General features: G+C 51.8%; 1 protein-coding gene across 16 annotated transcripts in view; it reads left to right on the forward strand.

Annotated features, from left to right (window-relative positions):
- Positions 1-5,435, forward strand: part of Zmynd8 (zinc finger MYND-type containing 8) — a 95,189-nt gene extending 89,754 nt beyond the window's left edge. For 11 of the 16 annotated variants that reach the window (XM_021638019.2, XM_021638072.2, XM_060382820.1 and 8 more), the window contains 2 exons: positions 1,594-1,677; positions 3,039-5,435. In XM_021638019.2, the coding sequence (XP_021493694.1) occupies positions 1,594-1,677; positions 3,039-3,193 (239 nt within the window). In that variant the 3' untranslated portion in view covers positions 3,194-5,435. Of the gene's footprint in view, positions 1-1,593; positions 1,678-3,038 lie in introns of those variants that run through there. The other 5 variants (XM_021638054.2, XM_021638109.2, XM_060382818.1 and 2 more) reach the window with 2 other exon arrangements.
- Positions 5,436-12,753: the final 7,318 nt, after the last annotated feature.

Genomic DNA, 12,753 nt, shown 5'->3' on the forward strand with positions numbered 1-12,753 from the left:
GGGCCTTGTCTTGAGTCTGGGCTAAAGAACAGGGCAGGGGTGTTAGAGCTTAGAGGGCGCAGACATCACCGCCTGAATTCTGCACTCAGTGAAAAGCCGGCGAGGCAGCGTGCGCCTGCAATCCCAGCACTGTGACCCGGAGAGCTCTAAGACTCACTGGCCAGACATGAGATTCAGTGAGAGACCCAGACTAAAAAGGGGGGCAGGGGGATGATGGGGGAAGACACTCATCCTTGACCTCTCACCTCCACACACTCATGCTTACATGTGCAGTGCCCTCCCATTCCCCCAGTAGGCTGGGTGGACCTCTCCATTTGTCCTCTGTGCTGGATGGCTTTCTGTGGGTTATTGAGAATTAAACTCAGGGCCTCGTGCATTCTGGGCAAGGGCTCAGTGGAGCCGCGTTTCCAGCAGCAGTGTCTCTTCTGAGGGACAAACAAAGAGGCTAGGCTAGAGCCAGCAGGATCTCCTCTGTCCGGCTCCATCGCCGAGCTGGCCCTCTGGGGAACGTCCACGGGCCTGCTTTCTGATCCATCTTCGGAATTTATCAGTGGGCTTCCCCTCCCTGACCCTGAGGTCCTGGCTTTCTGTGGTCAGGCCGCGCTTGGCTATGTGAGCTCACCTCTTCCCAGCCTGTCAAGAGAGTCAGTCTCTTTTCTTGGCGGCTTGCCTTCTCTTTCCTCTGTCACATCCGTGCTGTCCCACTTGTGGCCCGTCGGCATCAGGACTGAGAACATGCACAGCCCGATGTCTCTTCTTGCCTCCTCTCCGAAGAGTTGCAATGCCCCGGCCCTATTTGCTCTCTCACCGCCTAAGCATGCTTCCTTCCCTTCTTTCTCTTAATTCCATTTTTTTTTTCCTATTAAACTCTTGAGGATATTCATTAGCAAACACATTGTTCCACTTCAGATTTTTAGAGTTTTTTTTTTTTTTTTTTTTTTTTAAGGTTCTTTTGCCATGTAGCCCAGGCTGGCTTCAAAGTCACGCCATCCATTTGCCTTGGTGTTCTGAGGGCTGGGGTGACAGGTGAAAGGCACACTTGGCTTTTCTAGGGATTTTTATTTATTTTTTATTATTTGGCTCTTTGGTTTGTGGATGCTCCTTTAGTGTGGCCAAGGTTTAGTCAGCTGGTCCTCCCAGTGGCCATCCTCTGTCTTCCTCAGTGTGGCACCTTTGCCGGCCTTCCTGTTCCTCACAGATAATCCATCTACTTTGTGCTCTGCTGCGTGGTGCCTGCCGCCCTAGTGCGCCTCAGTCCAGCCTTGGTTTCCCTGCTAGAATCAGGCTCTTGGCAGAGCTAATGGTTTGGAACATTTTGCTTTCAAAACCCTGAGAAATTTGTGGCTTGCAAAGTACAGGGTCGCTTTTATGTCCCTGTATGTCCAGTCTGCTTTCCCCACTATGGCGTGGTCCGGTGTCCAGCCACCTTGTTTGTGGTTTACACACATTGTTTTGAAAAAGCCCCGGCATGTGAGCACATCCAGTTGAGTGGCTACATGAAGGAGCAGCTAGCCCATCCGTGACCGTGGGTGTCGGCCCCTGGGGTTGTGTGGAATTTGTGACAGACTCTAAGGCTGCCTGTGCTCTCTTCAGTTAGCAAGAGGTGTGACAAGCAACCTGCCTATACCCCAACCACCACAGACCACCAGCCGCACCCCAACTACCCAGCCCAAAAGTGTAAGTATGACCCTGTCTCAGGGGCGCTGCCAGGGAGTCACTCCTGGCATGCACAAGCCTCGTCCTGTGTGTCTGTGTGTGTCTGTGTGGGCAGAGTGTTGCTCTGCTTTGCTGTCAGTCTTCTTGTCTCTTCCTCTCGATGCTGCCTTTGCCAACTGCTGTAGGACAGCATAGGTTTGGCTTTTCAGAGCCTTTGTTTGCTGTCTTAGCCAGATACTGCGTCTCCCCTGCCATGACCGGCCACATTAACCCTCATCCTGGGCCCAGTGCACTTGAGGCTTGGGCCTACAGACCCTGGGATCTTGAGTTCTGTTTCTTTAGTGTCCCCACTGCCCTTGGTGCTCCCCCAGAGCCGGAAGGGTTTGGTGATGTGTGACTAGCCATGTCATCCCCGGAAAGGCCTCCTGGAGGTTATAGTGTCACCGCCAGGAATAGGAGCTCACACAGTTGACCGTTTGGGACCCTGGTTGTCCTTCCTCTTAGAACACTGTCCCTTCCTGGCTGAATTTAAAAGCTACCGGGGCATTCTCGGCACATGGCTTTGTGACAGGCGGTAAGCAGAGCAGCCTGGTAGAAACAACAGCAGCCCTTCCTCACTGCCCCCGTTCTGCCTGTCAGCTCGACCCGCTGTAGTTCAGGAGAGTTAGAGAATCTGGGAGCTTACTACCCGGTCTAAGCGGCAAAGGGACATCAGTGGCCGGCTGTTAAGGCTGTCATCGTGCCACCATCGGTGCCCACAGTTCAGGGCTATCGTGCTCTTCTGAGACAGCGTCTGTGGCTCTTCTTTTAGCTTCCTCTTTGCTTCCTCAGCCACTGCTTGGTGCCTTTGTGTTCTCAGAGCCATCCCAGGTGTCAGCTGGGGTCTGACTCCGTCATTGACCTCTAACATGGTCCTCACTGGGAGTCCGTGGGGTCCGTGTCCAGGTGGGCTTAGCCATCTCCTCTGGTCCTTTGTTCTTCTCTCTTACTAATTGGTATGTGAGTCTTAGGAATTAATTGAGAGTTCTGTTAACATAAGGTGACCACATCCATATTCTGAGGGTCCTTTTTTTAAGAGCCAAGGTCAGAGGCAAAATGCATGGACCCCCATGATAAGGGTTCCCCATCACTCACTAACCTTCTCTGCAAGTGAGACACCCTGCTGATCTTGCAGTTACTGTAACTAAAGCCTAAGAGTGACCGGTCCTCCCTTTGTGCTCTGCACGCCCATGGCTGTGGGATTTTAGTGGTAGCTGTGGCCGGAACCGTTGGTGTTGGACAGCTTGGGGGGAGGGAGGAAGGCAGGGAAGGCAGCCCCCAGCCTGGAGATGGGTTGAGGGGCTGTGGGCAGGGGAGTTGAGCTTTCTGCCTTTCCTCCACAGACCATTCCAGGAGCAGCAAGACGGGTTTGTGGAGCAGCAGCAGCAGCGAGGAGAAGCGAGGGTCGGCCCGCTCCGAGCACAGTGCAGGGACCAGCACGAAGAACCTCATGCCCAAAGAGTCTCGGGAGCCTCGGCTAGACACCTTCTGGGACTAGGGGTGCACTGTGAGCCAGAATTCCTCCCTGTGGAGAAAACCAACCCAAACAAGAAGCAACAGAAACTGGAGAACCTCCACCTTTAGAGTTCCCATCACTCAGGCTCTGCCCAAGGGCTCAGCCGTAGGGCAGCGACTCGGCTCCCTCCCAGCTTCGGCCTTGGCTGGGACTGACTGCTCGACCTCATGAGCCAAACACTTTAGGTATAAGTAGGTACACTCTTGTGATGTCACTGACCTAGCCTACCTTCCTTTTTCATATCTATACTGACCTTAACTTATAAAAAACAGAAAAAGAAAACAAGTTATATATATAAAAAAAATCTACAACAAAAAGAATGTTTTCATAATCCAGAGGGCCGGTTAGTTAGCCCTCTGGCTTTACCGTAGTGTCAGGGCTGGGCCCAGGGATTGCTATTCTTACACAGGTCCTTGTCCTTGGGGACAAGGGGAGGGAGGGAGCCACCGTCGCTCTGCAGCACACCGTGACCAGGGCTCTCAGGCTGTGCTGCCCTGGACCCGCCACACCAAGCCATCGGCCCCTCACAGACCCTACAAGACGATGTTCTGAAACACAAGCCTTGAAGGACACAGAGAGAAGCACCTGTGAATGTAACGGTTCACAGAAGGTCCACGTGAACAGCCCCCGTCCCATCGTGAGTGCGGGCGGCATTCTCGTGGAGAGACCCCTTCTCTCTGCTGAGGTTTTGTTTCTTATTTTTTATTTTCCATAAACACTCAACACAGTCTGCTTCGCAGAAGCAAAGGGACTCGAAAGGCCAGGTGCACGACGACAAGGGGGCATGTGAGCCCGGGGATGGAGCATGTATGTATTATTTATATGCTGGAGCTCTACGTCTTTATGTAAGCATGAAACACAGGCAGCGTGAGAGAAAGCCAGGACCCGTCATGCTGTCCGTTCCTGCTACTACGTCTGCTGTAGTTCCATTTTTGTATGTTGTGTAAAACAAGCATCGATCGAAGCGAAAAGGTGATGTGTGTGTATATGAGAAGAATTAATTGTATATCATTCCAGTACATTCCGGTGTACATTTTTAGTCGGTTTACTTTCTCTTCATTGCTGATAAGAGAATGCAAGCTGTGCATCGGCCAGCTAGTTTTACCCCCTGCTAGAGAAGAAAGAGGAAGAAATGCTAGAAGAAAACAGGAGAGAAAGAACATTTGTGAATTGCAGTTGTCAAAAAACAAAAACAAACCCACAAACAATCTAGCCTAGCTGGCCTTATTTGGGAAGCGTAACTGCTTTTAGCATATGGGAGTATTTTTTCACATTTTCTTTGTATAAAATTTGTATTAAACTTAAATATCTTTTTTGATGCTGGTGTTTCTTTGTGACTGAGCCACTGGTCCCCGCGCGGTTACAGTCTTCTGGGTTCTCCCCCTTTGAACACCCCCGATTTTTCCAGATTCTCCACCTTCTAAAAAGTTCAACTGTCTTGGCAAAATGGTTTGGTCAGGACGGTCTCCCGTGGGTCAGGGTGTGGTGGTGTCAGGTTTGTATGGCCAAACACAAGAGGAAGGTCCCCCTGAGGGGGTAGCTGAAGTCTTCCTGAGGCCAGGGCACAGGCCTGAGCCCAGGCTCTTGAGGGCCAGCAGCCAGCATCACCCAGAAACAATGGGAGCTCTAGGCCAGAAGGTCCATCTTAGAAGGCTGAGGTTTTCCATGGTTTTCTAGGTGGGAGTCGCCCGTATCTCTGGCCTGGGCCTCATGCCGGCATATGTGGTGCCTGTGTGTGGGCATATGCATGCATGTAGTTGGATATGCTTGGGTGTGTGTCCAGTTGGGTGTGAATTGTGAGGGGGAGGGGTACGCTGTTCCCTCCTCTGTCCCTAGCTATTAAAAAGGTGGTTAAGGGGCCACCCTCAGAATGTAGCTCCTAGGCTTTCCTCTCCCTCGTCCCGCACACCCCACCTCCTGTGCCTTCCATGGAGGAAAAGACTTGAGTTGACTTGCCTACTCATGGGTAGGAAAATGGTGGGTGGGTTTTGTTTTTTTAATGTGAGTCTTGTTTGGCTGGGCATATGGCCGAATTGGAAGGATGCTTGCACAAGGCCCTGAGTTTGATTTCATAAAACTTGGCATGGTAGCACACACCTGTAATCCCAGCCCTTGAGAGGTGGGGCAGGAGAATCATGACTGCAAAGCCACCCTCAGCTAGGTAATGAGTTAGAGAACTACATAGGACCCTGTCTCAAATGAGTAAATAAATACATTCTGTGAACACTGGTTTTCTATCATTTATTCAACTGCCAAGTACAGTCACATGACCCCTGCCAGAAGATTTGACGGGGTACAGGCCCTGCCAGCCACCCCAATTGCTGGCCAGGGTCCTCGAAGGCCCTCAGTGCCCACATATACACAGTGCAGCCTTCTCTCTCCCTCTGTGTGCTCAAATGGAACACCCGATACACTTTCTGTCCACCTTTGTGCTACTTACGCACTCCAGAATGCCTTCATTCCTTTACTGGGGAAGTGTACTCGGTCCTACGGTCACTCATCACAGCCTGTATCCATATCCGTGTGCCGGGCACATCACTCCAAGCATTCTGCTGCATGCTCTGATCTCTGGAGCCATAATTGCAGCCCAGTAGGTCAGCGTGGGCAGGGCAGGTAGGCGGGGGACACTGCAGGTCCAGAAGCTCCAGGCTTCTTGGGACCTTGCAGTGGGTTGAGGGGTGTTTGCCCTGCTGGGGACACAGTTCTGAGCTACACCCCAGGCCCTGGGGTGAGTATTTCTAGATGCCAAACTCTGAGTCTGTGCAGAAGGGCACGAAGGGGTCTGAGCCCACAAAAGTGGCCACGACCCTTGTTTATTCCCATTCGAAAGGAAAGGTAAGGGCACCGGAAGCCAGAGCCTGGGTAGTGGATGCAATCCAGTGCCCTCGCCACCTGGTGGCCATGTGCGGAACTGTAGCCTGGGGGAGACCCCTGGGACAGAAAAATGTGGGTGGAAAGCGTTCATTCCGGTTTGTTAAATCAAGCGTGGGGTACACAGTCATGACCAAGATGTGGTTGGTATCTATCTCCATAGAAACAGCATTCTTGCCAGGTGTGGTGGCCCACGCCTGTAATCCCAGCACTGGGGTGGGGCCAGAGGCAGACAGAGCATCTCTGTGAGTTTGAGGACAGCCAAGGCTACACAGAGAAACCCTGTCTCAAAAAGAAGAGGGAGGAGGAGGAGAGGAAAGGAAAGGAAAGGAAAGGAAAGGAAAGGAAAGGAAAGGAAAGGAAAGGAAAGGAAAGGAAAGGAAAGGAAAGGAAAGAGGAAAGGAAAGAGGAAAGGAAAGGAAAGGAAAGAGGAAAGGAAAGAGGAAAGGAAAGAGGAAAGGAAAGAGGAAAGGAAAGAGGAAAGGAAAGGAAAGGAAAGGAAAGGAAAGAGGAAAGGAAAGAGGAAAGGAAAGAGGAAAGGAAAGAGGAAAGGAAAGAGGAAAGGAAAGAGGAAAGGAAAGGAAAGGAAAGGAAAGAGGAAAGGAAAGGAAACGAGCGAGCAACGTAACCTCTCTGGAGACAACCAACGATCAAGCACATAGGTCATGTCTGAGGGTGCTAGGTGGCTCCAATTGTTGGGTAGTGGGGCAGACTGGGGCGCGTGGCTGGGCTCAGTCGTTCTGGGGCTCTGACACCTGACCCCAGGCCAGGAGGCAGGGCACTAACCTGGATATTTTTAAGGTCTCTCTTCTATGAAACTTACTTTATGTATGTATGGCATGTCTGTTGTGTGTGTGCCTGTCCTAGTGTGCATGGGGGGGGGGGAGACGGTTCACAAGGCAACTTTGTGGAGTTGGTTGTCCCCTGTTAGCATGCGGGCCCCAGGGACTGCACCCGAGCCATCAGCTTTGACGACAAAGCATCTTTACCCAGTGAGCCAGCCTGTTGGCCCCCCAGGCAACAATTCTTAACTTGGGGTGTTAGGCACCTGGGTGACCTTCAAATGCCTGGGCACGCCCCCTCCATGACGTTAGCCCTCTGGGGTGGGTTGGGCCAGCAAGACTTTCCCAAGGTGCTCCAGGGGCGTGCCCGGTGAGCGGTAGGCGACGGCCGCCGCGAGGCTGGTGGGAGGAGCCTCCAGGTGGAAGGGAGGGGCCTCAAGGCAGGGCCGCGCGTCCGGGGAGGCAGGGGAAGGGGGCGGGCCAGCTGGGCGTGGACGGGCAGGGCAAGAGGGCTGGGCTCCGCTCTAGTTGGGCGTCTCCCGCTGTTGGGGTGTCGGTGTGTCTGTCCCCCCCTCCAGCGTTAGGCGTAAACTTAGGGCCGTCTGCCTTCCGAGCAAATGATCAGCCACAGGGCCATTTTGTTTTGTTTTTGAGGCAAGGCCTCACTGTGTAGCTCGAGCTGATCTAGGGCTCTCAACGTAGACCAGGCCGGCCTCCTGCTCACAGACATCTGCCTGCTCACCTGACATAGCTGGGGCGGAGCTGCAGTTACAAACCCGCTTGAAACATTTATTAAGCACCTGCTGTATGCCAGTCACAGGGCTGAGCTCTCGGCCGCTTTCACCCTGTGCTCGAGGCTGAGGTGTATCTTGGACAAGGCCTGCTTTGGTCCCAAATGTGGGAAACTTCACATCTCAGGCCTCAGTTTCCTCAGCTCTAAAATGGGGTGATGTTAGACCCCATTTCCCAGAAGCACAGATACATGAGGCGCAGTCCTCCGTGATGGAAATCAATGTGGCAGCCTGGCGTGCTGGTGCAGGCCTGTGACTTCTCAAGCAGGAGACTGAGGCAGGAGGATTGCTTGAGCCCAGAGGTTCAAGTCAACCTAAGCAACACAGAGGCTCTGAGGGCTCCTTTTGGCTCAAAGCTTGAGAAGGGTGGTGGGGATGGTGGCAGGAATGCGAGGCCGCTGTCACAGTGTATCCAGGAAGCAGAGAGCACACAGGAAGTGAAGCTGGACTCCAAAGATCAAGGACCGCCTCTGGTGACACACTTCCTTCCTTGAGGGGGCTTACCCCGCAAGCTGGGGCCACACGTACGGTTGTTTTCCATCCTTACCCCTGAATCGGTGTCACAGCCCGCCATCTGGGAAACAACGAGCTTGAACAAAGCCACGGTAAATGACAAAATTAAAGGACTTCACACGAGGCTCAGGTGCCATGGCCAGCCCATGACCTCACAGCTGGGAGGTGGTCTAGCCCAGACTACCATGCAGGGCCCTCAACTTGGGCTGAGCAGACTTAACACAATCCTAGAACGAAGCCAGCCTCTACCGCCCAGCATGGAGGCCAGGCCTCGCTAACACAAGGCTCTGCCACAGTGAGCCAAGCCCAATACAGACCTCCCCCAATAATAAATAAATAAATAAAATACAAACAAAGTAAATAACGTCTCCCCAAACAGTCTAAACCATGGTGACAATTTTATTGTGGAAAATGTGAGTGTCCATGTCTGAGCGGTCCGTGAGTCCACCGTTTCCGTTGTTTCTCACAGAGGTCGTGCCTGAGATCGGGTCGCTGACAAAGGTGAGCTGTGTGAACTCTCGGGCTTGAGGGCATCTGTGCTGGTCCGTGTTCTGCTCTTTTGCCCTTTCAAGCGCAGACACAGTCTATTGTGCTCACCTGGTGCCCCAGTTTGGCCAGCTTGTGTTCACGCTGCCATCTAGTGGTCACTTGCAGGTATAGCAATGCTGGTGCTGGTTGCATGGTATTGCCTTGTGGAAAGTGATCTAACGAACTCTATCTCTCAGTCTATTATCTATCAGTTATCAATCAGCCTATAAAATTATCATCTGCTATCATCTATCTATCTATCTATCTATCTATCTATCTATCTATCTATCTATCTATCTATCTGTCATTAATCAACCTACTTATCATCTAGCTATCTGTCATCTTTGTAATTTTTTTTTAAAAACAAAGTCTCCCTATGTGGTCCCGGCTGGCCTTGAACTCATGATCCTCCTACCCCTGCCTCTGGGGGTACAGGCACATGCCAACACAGCTAGTAGGTTCAGACCTCCCAACTGAAGGTTGCACTTTAGTCAGAATGCACTGCGGGCTCAAGCCTTCACATCTTTGCATCTCTGCACATTCCACACGAAGGAAGCTGGGTACCAAGGGGACAGTTTGCAGGAGCCCATGTTCTGGACCAGGCGGAGAGACAGAAACCAGTGCTGTGGAGGTATAGGAGCAGGCGGGCCTTCTGGACGCCGTTCTGTTTTGATCTGTGCTATGAAACCACTCATGTAAACACGTCATGTAAATACAGCATGATGGTGAGATTTGGGGTTTGTGCCATAACGTTTATGTTGCTCATAAAAATGAAAAACCTAATAAAATTTGAAGTTCAGGAAGGAGCTCTGTGACCAGGCAATGTGGCGAAGCCACCGTTATTTCCCTCAAACCAGGCTGTGTGGAAAACATCAGTCAGACCACATGGTGTCCGGCCTCCATCCTCCCAGGTCTTTTCCAGAGACTTAAAATAAAATCCCCAGCCCAAGGCCAGCTGCGCTGCACGTGTCCTCTGTCTTGGCCCCCAGCACTCCCTGAAAGTTCCTTTGTCCCTCCCCCGTGGATTTTTGTGCTTAGAATGGTTCCTCTGGCCTTCCTCCTTCTGTCTGAACAACCAGTCCACAGAGCCCTCCATTCTGGGTCACCTACAGCGTGTAATTCCGCTGCTTCCTTCCGGCCCATCGCCCTAGCCTGGAGAGGACAGTAGCCTCTATCTTTGAGAAACCAGAGCCAGGCCTTGTACTAAAAGTTAAAAATCTTTTGAGCCAGGTACGGTGGCACATGTCTGTGATCCCAACACTTTGGAGACTGAGCCAGGAGGATTGCCAGTTTAAGGCCAGTCTGGGGCTACACAGTAAGACCCTATTTTAAAAATAAAAAAATAATCTGGGCATGGTAGCATGCTTTTAATCCCAGTACTAGAGAGGCAGAGACACTAGAGAGCTCGAGTCTCTCTATGTAATTTATTCTTATTTTCTGTTCATTGGCATTTTTGACTGCATGCCTGAGGGTGTCAGAAGCCCTGGAACTAGAGCCACAGACAGGTGGTTGCTGGGAATTGAACCCAGGTCCTCTGGAAGAGCAGCCAGTGCTCTTAGCCACTGATCCATCTTTCCAGGCCTCCCCTCTCCTCCCTCCCTGCTCAACTCTTAACAGAAGTTACCTCAGTGTAAGTGTGGTGGCAGCAGAGAAGTGACATGTAGCTTGCGTGTAGGAGGGTGTGACGCCCTTGGAACACTGGACTCCCTGCACATGCACGGTGTGGGTTCCCAGGGTGGCTTGGCTCTGGTTCCCGTCCACGCCTACTGGAAGCCAGTTCAGCCCATAAGATGCTTCCACTCCTCCCGGGGAAACCCAGGCTGGTGGAGCATTGAAGACGGAACCGGGTAGTGAGACGGCTTGGGGATCATACCTGCGCTATCCATCTGTCTGGCCATCACACTCCCTCCACATCGCTGCCTGTGCATTTCCGACACTGCCTCCGTGTCCCTGTCTGTCTCACTGAGAAGCTGCCTTACATCCTCCATCCGGCCCCCACTGTATTTCTCTCGGCCACCCTTCAGCTGTCAGTCCCTTCGGAAACACACCTCTGGGCGTGTCTTCGGGGCAACTTTCTAGATTCGGTTAACTGAGGTGGGAAGACGTCCTGGTTGGTTTTCTGTCAACTTGACGCAAGTGAGCGTTGTTTGAGAGGAGGGAACCTCAATGGAGAAAGTGCTCCCTCAGATTGGCCTGTGGGCAAGACTGTGGTGCATTTTCTTGATTGGTGTGGGACAGTCAAGCTTTCACTATGGGTGGGACCACCCTCACCTGGGGGTTGTGGGTGCTATAGGAAAGGAGGCTGAGCAAACCTTGAGGAAGCAAGCCAGTGAGCACCATTCCCCCACGGCCTCGGCATCAGCTCCTACCTCCAGGGTCCTGCCTCAAGTTCCTGCTCTGACTTCCCTCAGTGACAGACCTGAGAGCTGGAAGCTGAATGAAATCCTTTCCTCCTTGAGCTACTTTTAAAGGGTCGTGGTGTTTTAACGTAGCAACAGAAACCCTAACTGAGGCCAAAGAATCACCACGAATATGGGCAGTATTATCCCATTGGATGGGGTTCCCAACTGCATAGAAAGGAGACAGTGAGCTGAGCGCCAGCCTTCCTCTCTCTCTGCTTCCTGACTGTGGGTGCCATGTGACCAGTGCCTCCGGCTCCTGCTGGCACACCTTCCCTTCCATACGGGACTACCTTCTACTGGTGAACGGAAATACACCTTCCCTCCCTTAGGTTGCTTTTGTGACCGATACTTCTTTCAAAGTGGCTTATTACTCACTCATTCTCCACCCCTTCTTTTATCCATATTTCTTTTAAAAAATTTATTTATTTATTATGTATACAGTGTTCTGACTGCACACCTGAAGAGGGCGCCAGGTTTTATTGTAGATGGTTATGAGCCACCATGTGGTGTCTGGGAATTGAACTCAGGACCTCTGGAAGAGCAGCCAGTGCTCTTAACCTCTGAGCCACCTCTCCAGGCCCCTATCCATATTTCTAACCACTCAGCCAAACCATTGTCCATCTATTCACTTCACCACACGAGCACTCATCAACTATCTACCCAACCCTTTGTTCATCTATGCACCCATGACCTACCCAGCCAGCCAGCTCATCACCCAGCATAGGTACCCATCCACCTTCCCATCTTCCAACATGTGCCCACTCCTGACCCAACTGCTTAACCATCCATTCGCAAACTTGTCCCAGTGGCCATGACCCACCTGACCACCCACCTGACCATCACTTAGGGATGAAGCCTGAGACCTGTGCTGTTGGGTGAGTCTCACCATGTGGCTATGACTCTGTCCTACTTTGCCTTCTGCTGCTGTGTGAACACTGGCCAAAAGCTTCTTAGGGAAGGAGAAGGTTTATTTGGCTCACACGTCTAGGCACACCATTGACAAAACCAAGGCGGGACCCTGAATGGAGGAACTGAAGAGAGGCCATGGCCTCTTCTCCCTGGCTTGCTCAGCTAACTTTCTGACAGAGCCCAGGCTCACCTGCCTAGTACTGCCCACAGTGGACTTACCCACCTAATATCTTTGTGAACAACAGTTGAAACTTCCTGGACAGTATTAACTTACCAGACCATTGACTTTTACCCGCCTGGGAGCTAAGCGTGTCATCAGAGGGCTCCTGAGGCCAGCAGCAGAGGTGGCCGAGCTCTGCTGTAACCCACCCACCTGCTGTTCCCACCCCGTGCATTTTTCAACATGTCCGAGTTTATGACTGTCTTTGTTGTGTTGTTAACATGATAACATGTTATCCAGGGACACAGCCACTCTTATTTGGCTGTGGAACGAACTGTCTCTTATGTCCCTTGAAGTGAGAGCTGTGAGTTTTGTTTTGATGTCAACACCCCTAAAGTAAGCTTCCTGGAGAAAACATGGCTCAGATTTGGCCAAGGAGCTGCAGGTACTGTGTGCTGCAACCAAGGCCTCCTCCCCACTTTGCCGAAACCAGTTCCGGTTCAAATTGGATTTTATTATTTTGCAACTTAAAACTGCTAATGTGTGGAAGCCTAAACAGTGGGTAAAGGTCGCCACACTCTTCCAA

The sequence above is a fragment of the Meriones unguiculatus genome, chromosome 4 (assembly GCF_030254825.1).
Source record: "Meriones unguiculatus strain TT.TT164.6M chromosome 4, Bangor_MerUng_6.1, whole genome shotgun sequence".
NCBI lineage: Eukaryota > Metazoa > Chordata > Mammalia > Rodentia > Muridae > Meriones > Meriones unguiculatus.